At 45.9% G+C, this 24174-nt stretch overlaps 1 protein-coding gene and 1 pseudogene across 2 annotated transcripts in view; one reads left to right on the top strand and one right to left on the bottom strand.

The window, feature by feature from the left end:
- Positions 1–24174, bottom strand: part of GTF3C2 (general transcription factor IIIC subunit 2) — a 33604-nt gene continuing 9430 nt past the window's right edge. For both annotated transcript variants that reach the window (XM_017545599.1, XM_037744625.1), the window contains exons 2-19: positions 18274–18546; positions 17793–18114; positions 16910–17195; positions 11831–11925; positions 11381–11458; positions 11137–11235; positions 10135–10362; positions 9854–9965; positions 9534–9642; positions 7690–7715; positions 7371–7500; positions 3528–3672; positions 3268–3429; positions 2991–3078; positions 2621–2749; positions 2182–2334; positions 1295–1402; positions 1–1039 (exon numbers count right to left, since the gene is read on the bottom strand). In XM_017545599.1, coding sequence (XP_017401088.1) covers positions 821–1039; positions 1295–1402; positions 2182–2334; positions 2621–2749; positions 2991–3078; positions 3268–3429; positions 3528–3672; positions 7371–7500; positions 7690–7715; positions 9534–9642; positions 9854–9965; positions 10135–10362; positions 11137–11235; positions 11381–11458; positions 11831–11925; positions 16910–17195; positions 17793–18114; positions 18274–18523 — 2739 coding nt within the window. In that variant the 5' untranslated portion in view covers positions 18524–18546 and the 3' untranslated portion in view covers positions 1–820. The remainder of the gene's footprint in view (positions 1040–1294; positions 1403–2181; positions 2335–2620; positions 2750–2990; positions 3079–3267; positions 3430–3527; positions 3673–7370; positions 7501–7689; positions 7716–9533; positions 9643–9853; positions 9966–10134; positions 10363–11136; positions 11236–11380; positions 11459–11830; positions 11926–16909; positions 17196–17792; positions 18115–18273; positions 18547–24174) is intronic.
- On the top strand, positions 13334–14145 carry LOC108315935 (annotated as a pseudogene).

The raw sequence follows: 24174 nt of genomic DNA on the forward strand, positions 1-24174 counted from the left end.
TTGAAGTAACCGAAAATATTTAATCTAGAGAAGACTTGGGAAACACATGATTGCTATGGTTAAATATTTAACAGGGAAATCACAGGGAAGATGACTAAATTTCCTAACACCCATGAGTAAAATTTATAGAGGTATACTCTGACTTGATATAAAGGAAGATTTTAAAAAACATGACTCTTCAGGAGTGTTCAAGTAGGGTCAGATGACCAGTGATTGGGAATACTTCGTAAGCAGGAGCAAGTTAAGATCTGAGCTACTGTTCTATCGGTAGGGTGTTCGTGATGTTCCTTGGTCAAAGTAGTACTCAAAGCAACTTCAGTCTCACAAATTACTATCACCCTTGTGGGCATATATAATGGTTACCCTAAAGAGGAAGTTTCAGAAGGCAGTAATATAGTATCCTAAAATAGTCAGACAGGAGCCTTCATGCAGATACCTTTTTCAATTCTCCATACACCCATTCACAAGTGGTCGCAAAAACACCCAGTACCTTTACTTAAGCTTCACCCACTTAACAATACGCTCAATATGAGCAGTTTGACTCCCAAGCCTAGGTCAGGCCTGAGTGTTTCTCATGAGCCATAGTCTTAAGCTGAGGAGCCTTGAGAGTTTGTGGAGGGAGAGCCCCCCTGCCCGCAGGGGGCTGTGATCACAGAAGTCTGTGGAAAGAGTGGGATCTAAGGAGTCCTGGGAGGCAGGCCTAAAAGTCCAGGCCTGGCATGATCAGTGTCCAGGGAAGGCCCCCAGTTCCTATGGCTCTGTGCATAGGGGCCATTTGTTCTTGACCGACTTCACTCCAAGGGTCTGTCGTGGACCAAAGCTAGGGAGTGGGCAGAAGGTGATGGCTGGTTGGAGAGAAGCTAGGCCGTCTAGTGGGGGAGGATGGTTGGAACATAGCATTGAAGTGGGCTCGACTTTCAAGCTGCATACGGTGGCCCAGTGGGGAGGCAAGTCCACGGACAAAATGGATTCGAACCAGCCCTGACTGCCCCCCAGATACCAGCCATCCATAGGAGTCCAGGTTTGGGCTGAAACGTACCTGTGAAGAGAACAGAAAACAAAGAGAGATGCTCATGAGTGGTGCTTGAGGGTGACTCCTAGCTATATGAGCAAAAAAAAATGAGCCACAATCGAGAGTGGTAAGAATGAGAAGGCAGTGAATGAAGTACTTCTGTCATGCTCTGGAGGAGGAGGAGGCTATCATCTGTGTAACCTTTTCATCTCCCATTTCATCAGCCCCAGGCCCAGAGACCTGGGGGGAAATGAGTGGAGGGTGGCAAGGATGAGAGATTACCTTATGAATAGCCTCCAGCTGCAGCCTGTCCAGGCAGAGTTGAGAATGCCCCTCTCCCTCCTGCATGCGCAGCATTGGTTCTCTCCGGAGCAGATCATGGAATGAACCCTGGGGAAGGGAAATGAAACAGGCGAGAAAGTGAGAGACTCCTTAGTTTTTATTTTTTTGTTTTGGTTTTTATTTATTTATTTATTTTTTGAGATGGAGTTTCACTCTTGTTGCCCAGGCTGGAAGGTAATGGCGCGATCTCAGCTCACCGCAACCTCCACTTCCAGGTTCAAGCGATTCTCCTGCCCCAGCCTCCCGAGTATAGCTGGGATTACAGGTCTGCGCCACCACGCCCAACTATTTTTGTATTTTTAGTAGAGACAGAGTTTCTCCACGTTGGTCAGGCTGGTTTCAAACTCCCGAGCTCAGGTAATCTGCCCGCCTTGGCCTCCCAAAGTGCTGGGATTATAGGATTACAGGCGTAAGCCACTGCACCTGGCCATTTTTTTTTGAGACAGAGTCTCGCTCTGTTGCCAGGCTGGAGTGCAGTGGTGCAATCTTGGCTCACTGCAATCTACGCCTCCTGAGTTCAAGTGATTGTCCTGCCTCAGCCTCCTGAGTAGCTGGGACTACAGGCATGTGCCACCAGGCCCAGCTAATTTTTATATTTTTAGTAGAGACGGAGTTTTACCATGTTGGCCAGGATGGTCTCCATCTCTTGACCTTGTGATCCTCCCACCTTGGCCTCCCAAAGGTGGGATTACAGGTGTGAGCCACCAAGCTCGGCTGAAGCTCCTTAGTTTTACATCTTTGTGCTAAACTCAGGATTGCGTACTATACAAAGACTAAAGTTTTCTACCTTTTCTAATATCACACCCATTATCCTGGCCTCAACTTACCAAATCTGTGTCTTGAAAGAGCAAGTAGTGATGGTTGACAGTTTCAGTATAAGTTCGAGCCTTGGGAGGGTCAGGGACCCCAGATGAAGCAGAAGAATGGTCTGGACCTTCAGGACTGTCCTGATATGGTATCAGATCTGCTTTATATATAGGCTGAAAGGAGATCATGAAATTAGGTTCTATAATACTAAAGACAGAATAAAAGCAGAGAGAGGAAACTGGTTTGGGCAGGAAAGGCTTAAAGATAGAAGAAAGTAGTATGTTTAAATATATGCTCAGATGCAGTAGGGTAGGGAAGATTATACACAACTCTGTGCTAAGACTTTCTGGGATAATATTAGGGCTGGGAGACCTAGCACTAATTTGTACTCTACCAGAAATTGGGAAGGCATGTGCGTTATAGGATCCAACAGCTGCTGTTAGGTGTTCATATACGTACAAATCTTCGCTCTACAGGTCGCTTGACATTTATTGGATTCAGTGCCATATCTGGCAATATAGCAGCAATGAGCTCCCCAGATATGTCTCCTGCAGCTATGGTCCCAAGCCAGTCAGATCCTGAAAGACTCTAATAGAAAGAGACAGATTTCATTCATTCATTCTTTCATTCATTTATTCAGAGCTGAACTGGTAACAACTGCAGTCTGACACACACACACAAAAAATGAGTTTATCATAACCCACAGCCCTGATAAGAGATACCACACACTTATCTTCTCCTTCTATCCAAAACTACTGCCTCTTCCTGACCACTAATAGTGCATAAATGAACGGTTTTCCTGTGTAATGAAGAAGAAAGAGGGGCTCACCCAAACAGTGCCTTTGCGAGGAGCAGTGAAGTAGGCTTTGAAACCAAAGTAACCAGCATCAATATAATGAATCCCACAGAGTCCGTAACTGTTAAAAGAGAAATAAATTTAAAACTTCCTTTTCTTTAGATTCATTTCTACTCCTTAACCTCTTCCAGAATTTAAACCACCTCAGTGAACCAACTCTCTACCCTCCTCTCCCCACAACAATCTGGCACGCTTTGCACCCCAACCCTTAGGGCCTGTCCCCAGAGGTCCTATCTCCATCTTGCCGTACGAGGCATAGCAGTTGTCCTGAGCCACAGTGACGCCATTGTAGGGGAGCAGCCAGGCCAGCTCTGTACTCAAGAAGCGCTTAATAGAATTTATGGGTTCATAAGGTCGTCGTAAGTCCCAGAATTTGATTTTCCGGTCACTCCCCGCAGAGACAAGGAAATGGCTGTGAAAAGATGGGAGAAGGTCAAATCTGAATAAATCTGGAAGAGTCAGCCTGTCCCAATATTCACCTTCCCCCTCCAGAGATCTCCTATTCTATACCTGTTAGCTTTGCACCATTGAAGGGTACGCACAGCCTGGTCATGGGCTAGGAAACACTGGAAGGGGTAGAGCTTTAAGGAGCCGTCGGAGAGCCGTATCCGCTGCAGGGGTGAGTTAGTGGGAAGGTTCCAGAAAACCACCATGCCTGAAGTAGGGACACAATGTGTAGGTATTAAAAGCAAGTTCTTTCTTCCTTGCTCTAATTTCTTTCTTTTTTTTTTTTTGGGGGGGGGATGGAGTTTCACTCATGTTACCCAGGCTGGAGTGCAATGGCGCGATCTTGGCTCACCGCAACCTCCGCCTCCTGGGTTCAGGCAATTCCCCTGCTGCAGCCTCCTGAGTAGCTGGGATTACAGGCACGCACCACCATGCCCAGCTAATTTTTTGTATTTTTAGTAGAGACGGGGTTTCACCATTTTGACCAGGATGGTCTCGATCTCTTGACCTCGTGATCCACCCGCCTTGGCCTCCCAAAGTGCTGGGATTACAGGCGTGAGCCACCGCGCCTGGCCTTGCTCTAATTTCTTTTTCTGGGTTCCTAGGACCTTTGTCTTCTACCCTTAGATCCAAACCACTATGAAAGGATGTGTGGATCCTGATTAGCTATCCAACACTCCCTCCAGGGTTTAAAGACTCAACCTGGTATTTTAACCCCAATTCTAATCAATAAAACAATAGCTTTGTCTGGAATCTACAGTTGAAAAATGATAGGGTGAATACACCTACTGCAGAGAATAGAATGCACCTCTCTCTACTCCCTATAAATAAAAGTTAAAGGACTTTTAAGCATAGGCCGGGATTGGTGGCTCATGTCTGTAATCTCAGCACTTTGGGAGGCCGAGGTGGGTGGATCACCTGAGGTCAGGAGTTCGAGACCAGGCTGGTAAACATGGTGAAACCCCTTCTCTACTAAAAATACAAAAAATTGCCCAGACATGGTGGCGGGTGCCTGTAATGCCAGTGACTCAGGAGGCTGAGGCAGGAGAATCACTTGAACCCGGGAGATGGAGATTGCAGTGAGACGAGACTGCACTATTCCACTCCAGCCTGGTGACAAGAGCAAGTCTCCATCTCAAAACAAACAAACAAAACCTCTAGGACAAGGATTAGCAAACTACAGCCTATGACCCAAATACAGGTTGCTACCTGTTTTTCTGGAACACGGCCACACCCATTCTCTGTCTATAGTTGCTTCAATATAATGGGAGACTTAAGTAGTTCCAACAATGGCCAAACAGCCAACAAAGCCTAAAATTATTTTCTATCTGGACCTTCACAGAAAATGTCTGCTAACTCTGCCCCAAGACAAAGAGAACAGGCAAGAAGTCAAAAACAACACAATGTTGCTAGGTGCAGTGGCTCATGCCTATAATTCTAGTACTTTGAGAGGTAAAGGCAGGAAGACACTTTCGCCCAAGAGTTTGAGCCAGCCTGGGCAAGACAGTAAGACCCCATCTCTAAAAAATAAAGTAAGGCTGGGTGCAGTGGCTCACGCCTATAATCCCAGCACTTTGGGAAGCCGAGGTTGGCACATCGCCTGAGGTTGGGAGTTCGAGATCAGCCTGACTAATATGCTGAAACCCCGTCTCTACTAAAATACAAAAATTAGCTGGCCTTTGGTGGCATGTGCCTGTAATTCCAGTTACTCCAGGAGGCTGAGACAGGACAATTGCTTGAACTCGGGAGGTGGAGGTTGCAGTGAGCTAAGATCATGCCATTGTACTCCAGTCTGGGTCACAGAGGGGGAGACCCTGCTCAAAAAAAAAAAAAAAAAATCAGCTGGATGTGGTGGCGCGTGCCTGTAGTCTCAGCCACTCAAAAGGCTGAGCCACTAAGGGAATGAGTGCAGCACCTATGAACCTTTCTTGAAAAAAATTTGTTGATGGAATTACAGCCATGCAATATAAATAATTCAGCAATGGAGGGGAGACTGAGATAAATGGACTGGTAGAGGCACTCAATCAATATGTAAGTTTAGGAATTAAGATAACAGAACAGCATCAAGTATCATGTACCTTGACAATATAATAATACCACCAAAAAAGGAACATGGAGAAAGGCATGATAAAAAGGTCTGTATCAGTGCTTTATTTCCTTATCTTCCTAGTAGAAAGTCTACTTATATCTAAAAAGGACACTATCATTTAAAAATAACAGTCTAGGCTAGGCACGGTAGCTCACACCTGTAACCCTAGCACTTAGGAGGCTGAGGCGGGCAGATCACTTTTAGCTCAGGAGTTCAAGACCAGCCTGGGCAACATGGTGAAACTCTGTCTCTACAAAAAATAAACCAGGTATGGTGGCTCGTGCCTGTAGTCTCAACTACTCCAGAGGCTGAGAATGGAGGATTGTTTGAGCACAGAAGTCCAGGCTGCAGTAAGCCAAGCTCTTGTCAATGCACTGTAGCCTGGGTGAGAGTAAGACCCTATATTAAAACAAAACAAAACAAAACCTAATAACTCCAACTACTTAATGTTATTTATAATTTATAGTCTTTTTTTTTTTTTTAATTCTTCTAAAAGTATCTTTGAGGAACTAGTGTCTGTTATAGTGAAGGAACATTCATCAGGGACGTAGCCAGTATTTCAGTTTGACTTTAGTGTCTTTTTCTTCTATAAAATTAAGATAAAATTAAATTTAACACAATTTTAGTAAACCTTACACATGCCGGGTGTGGTGGCTCATGCCTATAATCCCAGCACTTTGGGAGACCAAGGCGAGCGGATCATGAGGTCAAAAGATCGAGACCATCCTCGCCAACATGGTGAAGCCTCATCTCTACTAAAAATACAAAAATTAGTTGGGCATGGTGGTGCATGCCTGTAGTCCCAGCTACTCAGGAGGCTGAGGCAGGCTTGAACCCGGGAGGTGGAGGTTGCAGTGAGCCGAGATTGTGCCACTGCACTCCAGCCTGGTACCTGGTGACAGAGCGAGACTCTGTCTCAAAAAAAAAAAAAAAACAAAAAACAAACAAAAAAAAAACCTTACACAGTATGCTCGAACTCCTGGGCTCAAGTGATCCTCCTGTCTCAGCCTCCCAAAGTGCAGGGATTACAGGTGGGAGCCACCATGCCTGGCCAATCCCCTTTTTATAAAACTTTCTTTTCTCTGATCTTTTTATCTTTATACATACATAAAGAACTGCATGAAATGAAGTTCATCTTCACTTTTTAAAAAAAAAAAATTCTAAGCTGGAAACAATATAGTGGAAAAAAAAGAAAAAAAAATTTATTATTTTTAATGAGGTCTCAACTAGGCTGTCCAGCTGGTTTTGAACTGCCAGCCTCAAGCAATTGCCTCCCACCTTGGCCACCCAAAGTACTGGGATTATAGGCATCAGCCACCACACCTGGCCAGCATCTATTCTTTCTTTTTTTGAGACAGGATCTCACTCTTTTCCCCAGGCTGGAGTGCAGTGGTGTAATCTTGGCTCACTGCAACCTCTGTTTCCTGGGTCCTCATGCCTCAGCCTCCCAAGTAGCTGGGACTACAGGGGTGTGCATACCACACCGAGCTAATTTTTGTATTTTTTGGTAGAGACAGGGTTTCACCATGTTGGCCAGGCCGGTTTTGAACTCCTGACCTCAAGTGATCTGCCCACCTCAGCTTCCCAAAGTGCTACAGGTGTGAGCCACCGCACCTGGCCCAGCATCTATCTACTCTTAATTTTTTTCTGAGTAGAAATAGTTTAGTGACTTATTTTCTTTGCATTTTTTTGACATTGCTTGAGTATTTCTAACTATATGTCCAGTACTGAACCACAAAATAAACAATATAAAAAAAAAGCATATATAAAACATTTAAAGAGCAATAGTTCCTTATGTTTTGTTTTTGTTTTTTTACCATTATAGTATCCAGCAGCCAGGTGTTGGTGAGGCCTGGTAGGCATCCAGGCCAGGCTAAGGCACTGACCACACTCAGAGGGGTCTGTAGCTTGCATAGACCCCACCTGCAGGGTTGCAACACATTGTACCTGCAGGGAAAGAAGAGATGGGACTAGGGTTAGGGATACCTACACTGTTTGGAATGAAAGCTCAAATTAATGTTTAATCCAGCAGGATGAAGATATTTTTCAGAAGTATAAGGAGACTCACTGCGTAATCAGCAAGGTGAGGCTCTAAGAAGATAGAGCCTCAGCTAAGGTAGCAGGTTCCTCACTCACCTTATATATGGCAGGCTTCACTGCATCTGTGAAGAAAAAAGATCAGTAACTTTTTTCCTATAGATCCCAAGGACTCAGCATGTCTTACTCTGTCACCCAGGCTGGAGTGCAATGGCACAATCAAGGATCACTGCAGCCTCCAATTCGTAGGCTCAGGCAATCCTCCTGCCTCAGCCTCCTAAAGTGCTGGGATCATAAGTGTGAGCCACCATGCCTAGCCAGGCTTTGCTTTTTTTTTTTTTTTTCCCTCCGTAGACCTCCTTTGTGGACACAGGCATTGCTTTTAAATCAGCAACCAATCCTTTGAATAATGACCTTCCCTTATGCTCTGTTGAGAAAGTCCTTATCTTTCCATCACCAAATTTATGAACCTACCTCTATCTGCTCCCATCTTCCTTCCTTCTGTCACACCTGGTAGTAACCCTCTTCCTATCAGAATAGCAATCCCTTCACTCTACTCTCTTCCTAACCTCTAGCACCTTTTCCAGAACACTGCTCATTCTGTTATCCCCCTTTCTGCTGTGTCATCCACTTGCTTCCTCCCTAGTCTAGGTCACTCACATATTGCCATGTGAACATGCCCTGCTGTCTCCTATCCAAATAAATGGACAAAATCTTCCTTTACTGACCACACTCAGTCAATCCGCCACCCTCAATTATTGGTTCCCCTTCACAGCCAAATTTTTCTTTTCTTTTTTTTTTTGAGACAGGGTCTTGCTAGGCCGCCCAGGCTGGAGTGCAGTGACACAATGCACAACGCCAGGCACCACCATGCTTGGCTACTTTTTTTTTGAGATAGAGTTTCACTCTTGTTGCCCAGGCTGAAGTGCAATGGCATGATCTTGGCTCACCACAACCTCTGCCTCCCAGGATCAAGCGATTCTCCTGTCTCAGCCTCCCAAGTAGCTGGGATTATAGGAGCCTGAAAAGACACTCAGCTAATTTTGTATTTTTTAGTAGAGACGGAGTGTCCTCCATGTTGGTCAGGCTGGTCTCGAACTCCCAACCTCAGGTGATCTGCCCGCCTCAGCTTCCCAAAGTGCTGGGATTACAGGCATGAGCCACCACGCCTGGCCTCATGCTTGGCTACTTTTAAAAATTTTTTGTAGAGACGATCTCATTATATTGCCCCAGCTGGTCTTGAACTCCTAGGCTCAAGCAATCTTTCTACCTAGGCCTTGCAAAGTGCTGGAATTATAGGCATGAGCAGCCATGCCCAGCCCCACAGCCAAACTTCCTGAAAGAATTGTCTATATTTATTGTCTTCACTTTCTGACCTCCTATTAACTCCTCAACCCACTCCTCCACCACACCACCAAATATGGGACTTCCCAGGGCTCCAGCTTGGGTGCACTCTTCTTTAAACACTCAGTACTAATGAAAAACAAATAAATTCAACATATAGAAGCTGCCTTTTCCTGACTCCTTGCTCCTCTTGCTCATCTTCAGCTCTCAATTCTATCCCTCTCTTCACAAGAGACTGTGTTTGTGTGGTGGTGAGGCAGGAAATACTAAGGACAGGATAGGGGGAACAAGAGTATGGCCGGGGAGATGGGCCCTATCCATCAGTCTGAGCCCTCAGCAGCCAGTTACCTGTGGCAGCAAGAGGGAGAAAATCATGAGAGCACAGAAGAGGAAAGATGGGAGAGATAAAAGGAAATGTAAGACTACGAAAGACAGACGGCTCGAGAACAAGTATGAGTCATAATGCAGGGTCTGTGTGTGGCTAAGTAAGGCTTTGTGCTAGAGAGACTGGCCCAGAGATGTTTCCAGGGAGATATACAGGCCCTGCTATGCTCTGGCCACCACTACAGCAGCCCTGTTCTCCTTGCTGTGCTACTCACCTGGGGGTTGCTGAGCCAACAGAGCCTCTGGATGGGGTAGACTGAATAGCAGTACTTTCCCGTCTGAGCAGGCCAGAGCCAAGAGACCCAACCGGGGCAGGAGAGGAGCCTAGAGGGTGAAAGATGTGCTGAGGCTTGCTGCCTTCAGTTGACTCACAGAAAACCTCTGAGGTTCTAGGCCCTGAAAATAGTGTATGGAGTTGCTGGAAAAACTCCATCCACCACACTCCAGCCTTCCTTCCTTCAACTCTAAGAATTCCCAGGGCCTGTTTGTCCTGGCTTTGAGTCCTAGGGCCATCCCATAGTTGACTGGGAAGTACCTTCCGAGGGGTGCCTGGAAGTTCCCATGCTCCACTAGGGCAGAACTTGAGGTCCCAGATGCAGCCGTTGTCACAAGCAATCCCATAGACAAAATGGGCCCTGTTGCCAGGACTGGAGAGAGAGAGCATGTGGGGATGGTGGGTAGGAAGAAGGGGCCTAGGGCTGCCAGAGGTAAGCTCCCCTTGTCTCAGCCCAATCCAAGCCCTTCCCCCTATCCTGTCCAGACCCCATCCTGCTCTTCTCAACCACCCTCCCATGGCAGTGTCCAACCCCACCTCACCAGCTTTCTTGCTGCAAGGTCCCAAGGCCCCAGAGCTGGAGCAGCCCAGGACCCGAATGAAGCTGGCTCAGTGGGTGTGTCTCATTCATGTCAGGGCTGGAGAAAAGAGCCACATATTGCGAGGCTCCTGCCCCCTCTGGCACTGGGCACCAATCCAGAGCCCAGAGCGGTCCCCCCGTGAAGAAGGACACATCCCAGCGCTCTGGATGTGCTGTGATCGAACTAAATCTAGAGAAAAATCAAACATGGGATGAAGAAAGGAGTTAATAAAAGGTAATGAGGGCTGAATGGGAGCTCCACCCAGAGCCAGTATGAACTGGCTCAAGCAAGAACCGTATACAAGTGAGAAGAGTCCTTGGCTACCACTTGTATCTTCCTCCTTTCCTTCCCAAAGTCTGTCTTACATTATTTGAGACAGGGTCTCACGGTCACCCAGGATGGAGTGTAGTGGTATGGTCAACAGTTCACTGCAGCCTTGACCTCCCAGGCTACAGCAGTCATCCCACCTTTGGAACGGCTGGGACTGCGGGCACATGCCACCAAACCCCACTAATTTTTTAATTTTTTGTAGAGATGGAGATCTCAAAACTCCTCGGCTCAAGTAATCCTTCCTCTCTGGCTTCCCAAAGTGCTGGGATTACAGGTGTGGGCCACCACGACCAGCCTCCAAAGTCTGTCTATCTCCAGCTCATCTTCAGAGCTGTTCATTATGGAATACTATAGTATTTTCTCTAAGGCTAGTCTGTCTAGCTCTCTCTGAGTAGATGTAACCTTGTGAACTGCTTTGGCCCCTAAATCTCTTTAGCTTCCCTCAGCCTGCCAGCAGCGATGAACACTACAAATTAGAGAGGGCTGACCGGCTCTAGCCAGGACTCCTAGTCATTGGACCAACTGAACCAGCATCAGGGAAAGGAGAGGATTTATCTGTCATCTCTTTCAACACTCATTTTTCCTGTTTCTGGTTCCTAGAATCAGAAAAAAGTGCAGATGTGCAATCTTCACCTGTTTATTCGGTAGAGGGTGCCATCTTCAGGTAGCCCTTCACGTTGTACAGAAAACAATGGAGACTTTTCCTCCTGGGGCAGGTATGGAGCAGCTTCACTGGAAGAAGGCAAAGAGAACAATCTAAATTTGGAAGGGTTTCACCCATCCCAGGATTTCCATTATAGATCCAGAGTCCTCTGTCACCCTTTCATCTCCAGTGGTGTCACCCTTCCTAGGCTTCAGAGATGTTGCTTCAACTTACAGCTCAGATAACAAATGCCACTTCCAGGCTAAAGGAATCCATTCAGCAAACTCCCAGTACGAATGCTTCTGCTCTCGGCTGGAGAAACAGAAGAAGCATTAATGAAGGAGAGGGATTCTAGAGCAGCATAGTCCAATAAAACTTTCTGTGGGGATGGAAATGATCTATTATCTGTGCTGCCCAATATGCCAGCTGCTAGCTGCAGTTAGCTCCTGGGCACCTAAAATGTGGCTACTGGAGCTAAGAAACGGAGCTTTTTATTTTATTTCACTTTAATCAAAGATTTCTAGAGCTCCTGCCTCTGGAGCAGTGCCTTTTAGTAATGATTGTCATCACGGTATTCCACCCATGAGTGCTTCTCTCCCCCACGGCCCCACTTTGATACCGTACTTGCCCTCTTCTACCACCCCTTTATCCCCACCCCCTAGGTTCCCAGTCCCCAAGTCTCACAAGTCCTTGGTGAGATGGAGGCACTTCCAAACAGGAGCCATGATGTGATTTGGTAAGCCATTGGGAGCCATTCCCCGGCAGTGCGGCTTCTGCTTCTGAGGATCAAATTGAAGAAAATATAAGGGAGAGAATTCTACAGGCTGGAGAAAGTCCCAGAGACAGCTGTTTCCCAGCTTTTATCTTCTTTGGCAATACTTCCCCCTCCAATCATGACCCTATCAGCATCTTAAAAGATTTGTGTTTCAACATTATAATGACTTCTTCACCTTCTGCTCTACTCCCTCCATCGAAAACGCAAAATCTGTTACCTATTTTCTGTTCAGCTTCCTCAACATCTCCATGGCATTTGATTCAGAGGATTCCCTATGCCTCTTGAAACTCCTGCCCTATGGAATACTCCCCCTTACTCCTCTTTCCTAATATTCCTTCACAGGTTCTTCCTTCTTGACAGGTCAAATTGATGATGGTATTCCCGAGTTCCTGTCTTCTTCTCGCCCCTCTACACACACACACACACACACACACACACACACACACACACACTCTCTCTCTCTCTCTCTCTCTCTCTCTCTCTCTCTCTCTCTCACACACACACATACACACACACACTCACTCACTCCTGGTAATCTCATCCCATGTCTCATGGGGCTTTGACTACTACCTTTTTGTTTGTCTGTTTGGGCTTTTTTTGTTTTGAGACAGTGTCTTACTCTGTCGCCCAAGCTGGAGTGCAGTGGCACGATCTTGGCTCACTGCAGCCTCTGCCTCCTGGGCTCAAGCAATCCTCCCACCTCTGCCTCCCAAGTAATTGGGACTACAGGCACACCCCAACACACATAGCTAATTGTTTTCTATTTTTCGTAGAGACAAGGTTTCACCATGGCCCAGACTGGTCTTGAACTCCTCGGCTCAAGCAATCCTCCTGCCTCAGCCTCCTGAGAAGCTGGAACTATAGATGCATACCAACGAATCCAGCTTGACTACCATCTCTATGCCTGATTATCAAGTTTACAGCTTCATAATGTAAACCTAACTCAGTCTCAATATCACTACAAGTTCTGGACAGTGTTTGTGGCAAGCCATATTAGAGCATGAGGCAAATGGAAAAAAAACAGTAATCAGTTAAAAAAAAAAAAATCAGTAAAGTTCTTGTCCTTACTTCAACCTCCGCCTTCTCAGTTCAAGTGATTCTCCTCAACCTCCTGAGTAGCTGGGACTACAGGTGCCTGCCACCATGCCTGGCAAATTTTGTATTTTTAGTAGAGATGGGGTTTCACCATATTGGCCAGGCTGGTCTCAAACTCCGGACCTTGTGATCCCTACCTCAGCCTCCAAAGTGCTGGGATTTCAGGCATGAGCCACCGCACCTGGCCTGATGTTGATTTTTTAAATGTTGCATCAAAGTAGCATTTATCTCAATTACTGAGGGTTTCTGTTCTCCCTTAAATGCTGCACATGAGGCAAGTAAGGCACTGGTCTCATATATGCAACTGATGACCAGCCATCTCCAGCAGAATGGCCCACGGCCCATGGGCACCTCAAACTCAACATGTCAGAAAGTGACATGTTGAGTAGCTGCTACACTGGAAAGATGGCAGAGCAAGAGCAAAGAAAAATCCCTTTGGTTCCAGAAAATCTGAAAAAGAGGAAGGCTTATCAAGCCCTCAGAGCTACTCAGGCAAAGCAGGCACCTTTGGCAAAGAAGGAACAGAGGAAAGGAAAAGGACATAGGTTTAAGCGACTGCAATCATTCCTACATGATTCCTGGCGGCAGATATGTGACAAAGTGACTAGAAGTGAAGCCTCATGCCTTGGAATTGCCAGATAAACATTCCTTGGCCTTTGTCATACCCATCGAAAGGACTGATGGCATAAGTTTACTGCTGCAGAGAACCACTGCAAGACTTTGCCTAAAGAAAATTTTTAGTGTGTCTTTGTAAAAGTCACCCCCTCGAACCTAAAAATGCTGCGTAGAGTGGAACCTTTTGTGACCTAGGGATCTCCAAACCTGAAGTCTGTCCAGGAATTCATTTTGAAACGTGGACAAGCCAAGGTCAAGAATAAGACCATCCCTCTGACAGACAACACTGTGACTGAGGGGCACCTGGGGCAGTTTGGTGTCATTTGCTTGGAAGACCTCATTCATGAAACTGCCTTCCCAGGGAAGCATTTCCAGGTGAGATCTCACGGTTCTTGCGCCCTACTTCTCAGCGGCCCACCATGCTACCAAAAATGCAGTGAGCTTCCTCAAGGAGATGGACACACCTGGCTATCAGGGTGAACGCATCAATCGACTCATCTGCCAGCTGAACTAGACCCAGGTGAGGCAGGGCTGAAAACTGCTCTTGGACTGACTTTGGGTGGGCCACACCTTGCCACTCTAAAAGTTCTTTTAGCATTTACTAGTTTTTAATAGTAACCTTGAGATTGGGAGGAAAGAGGAGGCTGGTACAAGTAGATGGAGATAGCTGGGAGCAATGAATGCCTGATTAGGACATGGGGCTATGCATAGCCTAGCAGTTATAGGCTTAAAAATGTTGAGTAACTAAAAACTGTATTGCCGCGGTCATTTAGATGGAAATGAGAAAACAATATTAATTAACTGATTTCAAAAAGGACTTGAAGATGTGAATCATCTATTTTGCTCAAGAAATCTTCTCTTTTTGAAATTACTTTTTATTCCTGTTATTATTCCAGGTGCCAAACTGTGATAAATTTTTATCAATGAAATGGGGGGGGGGAAAAAGTGAATTCAGCCTGTAATGTCAGTACTTTGGGAGGCTGAGGATGATGAATCACCTGAAGTCAAGAATTCAAGACCATCCTGGCCAACATGGCAGACCCCGTCTCTACCAAAAATACAAACGTTAGGTGGGCACAATGGCGCACAACTGTAACCCCAGCTACTCGGGGGCTGAGGCAGGAGAATCGCTTGAACCTGGGAGGCGGAGGTTGCAGTGAGCCGAGATCAAGCCATTGCACTCCAGCCCAGGTGACAGAGTAAGACTGTTCCAAAACAAAAAAAACAAAAACAAAAAAAACAAAGTGAACTCATCTTCTCCCCTCCCCACCTTTACCCTTCCCATATCTCTCACTCTCCATGTTCCCAGGTTCAGTGCATGATGCCACCATCTTAGCTGGAAACTGCTATTCAACTTCCTCCCTCCCTTCAATTCCCAAGTTAATTCTCTTATATATTCCATTCTGTGAGAGAACACAGAAACAAAAGAATTACAGAAATAAAAAATTCTCTTCCATCTCTTTCTTTTTTTTTAAAGACAGAGTCTGGCTGAAGTACAATGGCATGATCTCAGCTCACTTGCAACCTCTGCCTCCTAGGTTCAAGCAATTCTCCTGCCTCAGCCTCCCAAGTAGATGGGACTACAGTTGCGTGCCACCACGCCCAGCTAATTATTTTATTTCCAGTAGAGACAGGGTTTCACTATGTTGGCCAAGCTGGTTAAACTCCTGGCCTCAAGTGATCCACCCACCTTGACCTGCTAGGATTACAGGTGTGGGCTACCATGCCTGGCCTCTTACGTATCTCTTGAATCTTCTCCCTCCCTGCTCTTCTCTTCCTTCACTGCTTCATTCAGGACCTCACTATCTCTTACCTGGATAATTGAAACGGTCTTCTGTCAACTATAGTTTGACCTATTTTCCTAACTGATGTTATTTTTCTACTTAAAAATGTTCGTTGTACAGTTTCTGTACAACAGAATTGTGTTTGGTTTGTTTTGTTTTATAAAGATAGGGTTTCGGCCAGGTGCGGTGGCTCAAGCCTGTAATCCCAGCACTTTGGGAGGCCGAGGCGGGTGGATCACGAGGTCAAGAGATTGAGACCATCCTGGTCAACATGGTGAAACCCCGTCTCTACTAAAAATACAAAAAATTAGCTGGGCATGGTGGTGTGTGCCTGTAATCCCAGCTACTCAGGAGGCTGAGGCAGGAGAATTGCCTGAACCCAGGAGGCAGAAGTTGCGATGAGCCGAGATCGTGCCATTGCACTCCGCCTGGGTAACAAGAGTGAAACTCCATTTCAAAAAAAAAAAAAGATAAGGTTTTATCATGATGGCCAGGCTGGTCTTGAACTCCTGACCTCAGGTGATCCACCCACCTCAGCCTCCCAAAGTGCTAGGATTACAGGCGTGAGCCACTGCGCCCGGACTGTTTTTTTTGTTGTTGTTGTTGCTGTTGTTTTTGAGATGGAGTCTCACTCTCTTGCCCAGGCTTGAGTACAGGGGCAAGATCTCGGCTCACTGCCACCTCCGCCTCCTGGGTTCAAGCAATTCTTCTGTCTCAGTCTCCCAAGTAGCTGGGACTACGGGTGCGCGCCACCACATCCGGCTAATTTTTGTAATTTTAGTAGAGATGGGGTTTCACCATATTGGTCAGGATGGCTTCAAACTCCTGACCTCAGGTGATCCACCCGCCTCAGCCTCCCAAAATGCTGGGATTACAGGCATGAGCCACTGTGCCCAGACTGAGCTGTGTATTTTTAAATGGTTAAAATGGTAAATTTTATGTTATATACATTTTATCACAAAAAATATATATAATAAACAAAAATAAATTTGTTGGTTCCTACCAGTCTACGTACTTTCATCTTCTCTAGTTTGATCTCCCCTACAATTTTACTCCAGGCTCTATGCTCCAGCCATAATCAATTTCTTGGAAAACCATCCTTTGTGGCAAGCTTCTACTTATCCTTCAAGACCCAATTCAACCGTCATTCCTCTGTGAAGCTTAGGCAGTTAATTACCCTTCCTCTAAATCATTTTCTTCACTCCTGGAGTGGTGCTGATTGCACTCAGAATTTGTGAGGCAGGACACTGTCTTATTTATGTTTGTTTCTAAACAGAGAATACTCAACGTATGAATGAATAATCTTGCTTACCACACCCCTTCTTCTGCACTGTCCCTAATATGCCAACTGTTTTTGAAATTGACCCTTTTTTCTTTAACTTGTTTAGTCTATTATAGTTACAAGGTGAAAGCTATCTTTCCTTTCTCAATAACTTGCTGGTCCCCTAAAAATCCTACTATGTCCCCATTTGCTTTCTTGTCCATTGAAGTTACCCCCGAAGTAGATCCTCGCGGGGTGCCTCGGGGAACTGCAGGCTCGAGTTCAGATGAGCTCTCACTTGGGGCCTCACTTTCTTCCACATCTTCGGCCTCAACCTGGAGAACAAAGTCTTCATCCCGTGGAGCACCATCCACCTCTTCTCCACCTGGACAGGATGCTGGCTGCCGGATCTTCTTTGGTTTGGTGGGGCTGCTCACTTTGGGGGCCTCAGGACAGGACACAGGAGCAGGCATGGCTGTTGAGAGCTCTTCAGCCAGTTCCTGAAGATACAGGAGTGCCCTGTGGGATAGGGCAGAGTCAGAGCCATTCTCACATGTAACTGAGAACCCACTTTTCCAGACACGGTTTATTTTTATCTCAATGGATCCTCCCAATAACCCCGTGATGAACCAATTAACTCTATTAATTTCTCCTTCCCCCTTGGAAGATGAAAAAAACAGAAATCTAAATTATGTGACTTGGCCGAGATGATTCAAGTAATTAATGTGGAATCTGAACCCAGGTCTTCTGACTCCAAGTTCAACGCACGTTTCATTCTACCACAGTCAAAGAACAGAGAGGGCAAGATAAAGAATAGAACAGCACATATATATTGATAACATATACTGGGCAGTAAAACAGCAATAAAGAGCTAGGTAAAGTTAGTGAAAAATGGCATAAGACAAAGTACAGAAAGAAACTCTTCAAGTTAGCAATACATACCATTAATGGTGTTGTGGTAAGAGCCTAAAGGACTGGTCATGTCCCCAGAATCCAGACACCACCCCTCCTTACCTAATACCTCATCATCATAGTCTTCTCACCTCTCCAACATCTACCCCACCCTGATCCGTTCACCCAACCCCCTTCCACCAAGCTGTGCCCCACAATCCTTACACTTGGGCAGCTCTTCGGCGGGGTCGTTCCCCAGAAGGGGTCTCAAAGTCCTCAGGGGGCCTTTTTGGAGATGGAGACTCTGGCTGATTTAGGTCTTTTGACAATTTCAGCAGCAGCAGCTCTGCCTTGGACTTTCGACCTCGTTTCTTAGGCATGGGGGCGGATAGAGGGTTGGATTGATCTAAGAGACCAGGAACCAGAGGGGCTGATGGAGGATTAGGCTGTTGCGGCCTCTTGGGGCCTTTTCGTGTCCTACCACCTCTCTTCCGGCCAGGCTTTGAGGCCCTAGGCTTTGAGACCTTTGACATCTCTGACGAAAGATCTGTAGAGAAGAATATGGGTCTGTGAGATGGGAACAGAGCTCAAACCTCTTTAGAATAGATAACGCTGTACCCAGGTTTATAAGATTCTATGAACTCAACCTGCTTTCATCTTAAGCTCAGCATGGAGAATAAAAAGATAAAGAGGACAAGATACATACCTTGCTGTTCCAGTCTAGAGAGGCTTTCCTGCTCTGGAGGGAGCCTCTTCTGATCAGGAGAATCCTCAAATCCAGGCAAAGGGGTAGTAGGTAATGACATCTCTATGGAAGCCTCTGCACTGGTCATTTCTGAAGACGTCTTGACATCAAGTTGATTTAGCACCTCTTGTCCAGGAGAGTCTACCACAGTCATGTTCCCCACGGGGCCGGCCTCCCCCAGGGCAACATAGCCGACCCCGCAGGTATCCATCAGTACCCCCCGAAGTGGCTGCCCTGCATACAGAAATATACAAATGAGTAGAAGACAGACACTATTTGTACTAGCTCAGATTTTTGTTTCCCCATTGTTTTCTCCCCTCATTCCCACACCCATACCCAAGTTCCCTGATCATTCACTTATTCAAAAATATTTACTAAACACCTTCTACATGTCAGGCACTGCTCTAGAAACTGGTAATACGAGCAAGGTACAGTGGCTCATGACTGTAATCCCAGCAACTTTGGGAGGCTGAGGCAGGAAGACAGCTTGAGCTTAGAAGTTTGAGATTAGCCTGGGCAACACAGCAAACCCCCATCTCTAGCAAAAAAAAATTTAAAAAAACAAAAAAAGAAACTGGGAATATGTCAATAAGCAAGACAGACAAGGTCCCTGCCCTCATGGAACTTATATTTTGGTGAAGTAGACAATAAACAAGTAAACAAATAAAGCTTGTTTTTTTTGTTTGTTTGTTTGAGACAGAGTTTCACTCTTGTTGTCCAGGCTGGAGTGCAATGGCGAGTTCTCGGCTTGCTGCAACCTCCCCAGGTTCAAGCAATTCTCCTGCCTCACCCTCCTGAGTAGCTGGGATTACAGGTGTGCGCCACAACGCCCAGCTAATTTTTGTATTTTTAGTAGGGATGGGGTTTCAACATGTTAGCCAAGATGGTATTGAACTCCTGACCTCGTGATCCACCTGCCTCAGCCTCCCAAAGTGCTGGGATTAAAGGCATTAGCCACCGCACCAGGCCTAAAGCTTCCATTTATTAAATGCTAGCTATGTATGTGCCAAGCACTATATTAAGTGTGATATATACATTATCTAATTTAAAGCTCATATATTTTCTTGAGCTTTAAATTGTTTTCCAGGCTGGAGTAAGGATGGTGAATGCACCATTATTTAACCTCTGTCTCTGAAATCCGATGAAATGAAACATGAACACACAGACAACCCAAAAAAAGGACTGAAAAAAAAATTTGTCTATCATGAATCTAGAAAAGAGACACAACTTCTTTAAAATATACTACAAGGAAGAGCTGCCAGATACTATAAAATTTAGACCAAACTGAAGAGGCATGCCTAATGTTAACATCTACTTCCGTAAATATTAGTCAAGCGGTAAGTTTATTTAGGAATAAGTAAAAGTCCAGGCAGATGGCTCATGCCTGTAATTCCAACACTTTGAGAGGCCAAGGAAGGAGGACTGCTTGAGGCTGGAAGTCCAAGACCAGTCTGGGCAACACAGGGAGACCTCATCTCTTCAAAATATTTTAAAAGTTAGCTGGGCATGGTGGTAGGCACCTGCAGTCCTAGCTACTTGGGAGGCTGAGATAGGAGGATTGCTTGAGCCTAGGAGTTTGAGGTTACAGTGAGCTATGATGGTGCTACCATACTCCAGCCTGGGGAACAGTAATACCGTATCTCTAAAAATATTTAAAAATAATTTTCTGACCAGGCACAATAGCTCATGCCTGTAATTCCAGCACTTTGGGAGGACAGGGTGGAGGATGGCTTGAGTCCAAGAGTTCAAGACCATCATGGGCAACAGAGTGAGACCCTCTTCTATAGAAAAAAACATGGTGGTGCACACTTGTAGTCCCAGCTACTTGGGAGGCTGAAGCGGGAGAATCACTTGAGCCCAGGAGGTCGAGGTTGCAGTGAGCTGTAATCACACCACTATACTTGAGCCTGGGCAACAAAGCAATATCGTCTCAAGTAAATAAATAAGTGAATTTACTTCTTAAAAAAGAATGAATCGGTCCGGCCCGGTGGCTCACACCTGTAATCCCAGCACTTTGGGAGGCTGAGGTGGGCATATCAGCTGAGATCAGGAGTTCAAGACCAGTCTGGCCAACATGGTGAAACCCCATCTTGATTAAAAATACAAAAATTAGGCAGGTGTGGTGTCAGGTGCCTGTAATCCAGCTACTTGGGAGGGTGAGGCAGGACAATCGCTTGAACCCTGGAGGCAGAGGTAGCAGTGAGCAGAGATCGTGCCACTGCACTCCAGCATGGGTGACAGAGTGAAACTATGTCTTAAAAAAAAAAAAAAAAAAGAATGAGTCGAAGAGTTCTCTGGTGCCTTGCCATCAATATTTCACCTGGATGGGGGTGGTGGGTAGGTTATGAGACAATTAAGTAACATCCTATTATATTAAGAAAGCTTTTCCTTTTTTTTTTTTTTTCTGAGATGGAGTTTCACTCTTGTTGCCCAGGCTCGAGTACAGTGGTGCAATCTTGGCTCACTGCAACCTCCACCTGCAGGGTTCAAGGATTCTCCTGTCTCGGCCTCCCAAGTAGCTGGGACTACAGGTACATGCCACCATGCCAGGCTAAATTTTTGTATTTTTAGTAGAGACAGGGTTTCATCATGTTAGCCAGGCTGGTCTCAAACTCCTGACCTCAGGTGATCTGCCCACCTTGGCCTCCCAAAGTGCTGGGATTACAGGTGGGAGTCACTGCACCCGGCCTTTTTTTGCTTTTGTTTTGTTTTTTTTTTGAGACAGGCTCTTGTTCTATCACCCAGGCTGGAGTGGTGCAGTAGTATGATCACAGCTCACTACAGCCTCAACCTCCAGGGCTCAAGCAACACTGCCTCAGCCTCCCAAGTTGCTAGGACTACAGGAATGTATCACCACACCTGGCTAATTTTTAAATTTTTCAGAGATGAGCTCCTATTACGTTGCCCGGGATGGTCTCGAATTCCTGGGTTCAAGCAATCGTTCCACTTCAGTCTCCCAAAATGTGGGGATTATAGGTGTGAGCCACTGTGCCCATCCTAAAACTCTTTTTTTTTTTTTGAGACAACGTCTTGTTCTGTCACCCAGGCTGGAGTGCAGTGGTGCAATCATGGCTCACTGCAGCCTGGACCTCCCAGGCTCAAGTGAACCCCCTACCTCAGCCTCCTGAGTAGTTGAGACTACAGGCATGTGCCACCATGCCTGACTAATTTTTGTATTTTTAAAATTTTTTGTAGAGACAAAGTTTCACCATATTGCCCAGGCTGGAGTGCAGTGGCATAATTATATACTCAAACTCCTAGACTCGAGATTCTCTCAACTTTGTCTCCCAAAATGCTGGGATTAAAGGCATAAACCATTATGCCTGGCCTTTTTTAATTTTTAAAAATTAAATTTTTTTTTTTTTTTTTTTTTTTTTTTTAATAGACAGGGTTTCACCATGTTGGTCAGGCTGGTCTTGAACTCCCGACCTCAGGTGATCCGCCCACCTTCGCCTCCAAAGTGCTTGGATTACAGGCGTGAGCCACCACACCCGGCTTTTTTTTTTTTTTTTTTTGAGACAGGATCTCACTCTGTCATCCAGGCTAGAGTGTGGTTGTATGATTATAGCTCACTGCAGCCACTAACTCCTGGGCTCAAAGTATCCTCCCTCTCCAGCTTCCCAAGTAGCCAAGATTACAAACGTGCATCAATATGCCCAGATAAGTTTTTAATTTTTTTGTGCAGATTGGGTCTTGCTATTTTGCCCAGGCTGGTCTTGAATTACTAGCCTCAAGAGATCCTCCTTGGCCTCCCAAAGTGCTGGGATTACAGGCGTAAGCCACCATGCCCGCCGAGAAACCTTTCCTGCATTGAATAATTGACTAAATTGTCTTGAGTATCATTTTCTTCAAACCCAGAAAATAAGCTGTATAACCATGCACCAAAGTAAACTGAGATAAAACACTGACCACCAAACCCGAAACCTAAGCAACACAGAACTCTCCAAGAGCCCAGTTTTTGGCCAGAATAACCTCCTTGTCTGTGATAAAGGGGAAGAAATAGTTCCAGTCCCAGGATGGAACCCCCCCATAAATCTATGTATGCCTTAAGGATAAACAATTCATCAGTCTCAGTGAACAGTGTGCTAATGCAAATCTCATTAGAAATATAAAAGCTTCCAACTATCTCCCTTGAAGAAGCTACAGTCTAAACAGATGCCTCTAAGGCAGGTGCTGAGGATATAACATGTACTAAAGATACATTGTAACACTACCAAGGTAAATAAAGGTCAGTGAAAATCAATCTATATTTTCCTTTGATAAATAAGAAGCCCTGACAGAACTACCCCATTCAAAATTAGTCACAAGCAAAAAGGACCTATGCATAGATATTACAGAAAGAATAAAAAGGATATAAAGATAAAAAGTACCCTTTTGAAAAAGTGATTCCGAAAACAGAAGCAAATTTCCAACAGATATTCCTGCGCTTTCAAAAATCCCCAAGGGATTGGGAAATCCAAGAGCTAGGGTTTCAATGTCCCCTCATTGAAATTTCATTGAACCTCATGTTGAAATTTAACTGCCATCTGTAATAGTATAGATGTGGGACCTTTAAGAGATGATTAGGCCATGAGGGCTCCACTGTGACCAGTCAGATCAGTGTCATAAAAGGGTGAGTTTAGGGCAGGATGCTATGGCTCACACCTGTAATCATTGTACTTAGGGAGGTGGAGGTGGGAGGATCGCTTGAGCCTAGGAGTTTGAGACCAGCCCGGGCAACATGACAAAATCCTGCCTCTACAACACAATACCAAAACAGGGCTGGGCACGGTGGCTCACCCCTGTAATCCCAGCACTTCGGGAGAGTGAGGCAGGTGATCATGTGAGGTCAGGAGTTCGAGACCAGCCTGGCCAACATGGTGAAACCCTGTCTCTACCAAGAATACAAAAATTAGCTGGGCGTGGTGGTGCATGCCTGTAATCCCAGCTACGAGAGAAGCTGAGGCAGAATTGCTTGAACCCGGGAGGCGGAGGTTGCAGTGAGCAGAGATCACACCACTGCACTCCAACCTGGGCAACAAAGCAAGACTTCATCTCAGGGTGGTAGCAGGGAAACTAGCTGGGCATGGTAGGCAGCAGGGGACTTGTAGTCCTAGTTACTCAGAAGTGGGGGTGGAAGGACCACTTGAGCCTGGGAGGTAGAGGCTGCAGTGAGCAGGGACCAAATCCCTGCACTCCAGCCTGGGTAATAAAGCGAGACTCTGTCTCAAATAACAAAAAACAAAAACATGTATAACAGTAAACACATAACATTTAAACTCATCCATTAAAAGAAAGAATAGGGCCATGTACAGTGGCTCATGCCTGTATTCCCAGCACTTTGGGAGGCTAAGGCAGGCAGATCGCTTGAGGCCAGGAGTTTGAGACCAGGAGCCTGGCCAACATAGCAAACCCCGTCTCTACTAAAAATACAAAAATTAGCTGGACATGGTGGAACACGCCTGTGATCCCAGCTACTTGGGAGACTGGGGCATGAGAACTGCTTGAGTTTGGGAGGAGGCGCCGAGATCACACCACTGTATCCCAACCTGGGCAGAGCGAGACACTGTCTCAAAAGAAAAAAAGGGGCTGGGTTCAGTGGATCACGCACATAATCCCAGCACTTTGGGAGGCTGAGACAGGAGGATCACTTGAGGTCAGCAATTCGAGACCAGCCTGGCCAATATGGTAAAACCCCATCTCTACTAAAAATACAAAAATTAGCCAGGTGTGGCAGGCGCCTGTAATCCCAGCTACTCAGGAGGGATTGCAGTGGCAGGAGAATTGCTTGAGCACAAAAGGTGGAGGTTGCAGTGAGCAGAGATTGCGCCATAGCACTTCAGCCTGGGTGACAGAGTGAGACTTCATCTCAAAGAAAAGAAT

This window comes from Cebus imitator, unplaced genomic scaffold (assembly GCF_001604975.1).
Source record: "Cebus imitator isolate Cc_AM_T3 unplaced genomic scaffold, Cebus_imitator-1.0 Scaffold180, whole genome shotgun sequence".
In the NCBI taxonomy this organism is placed as follows: domain Eukaryota; kingdom Metazoa; phylum Chordata; class Mammalia; order Primates; family Cebidae; genus Cebus; species Cebus imitator.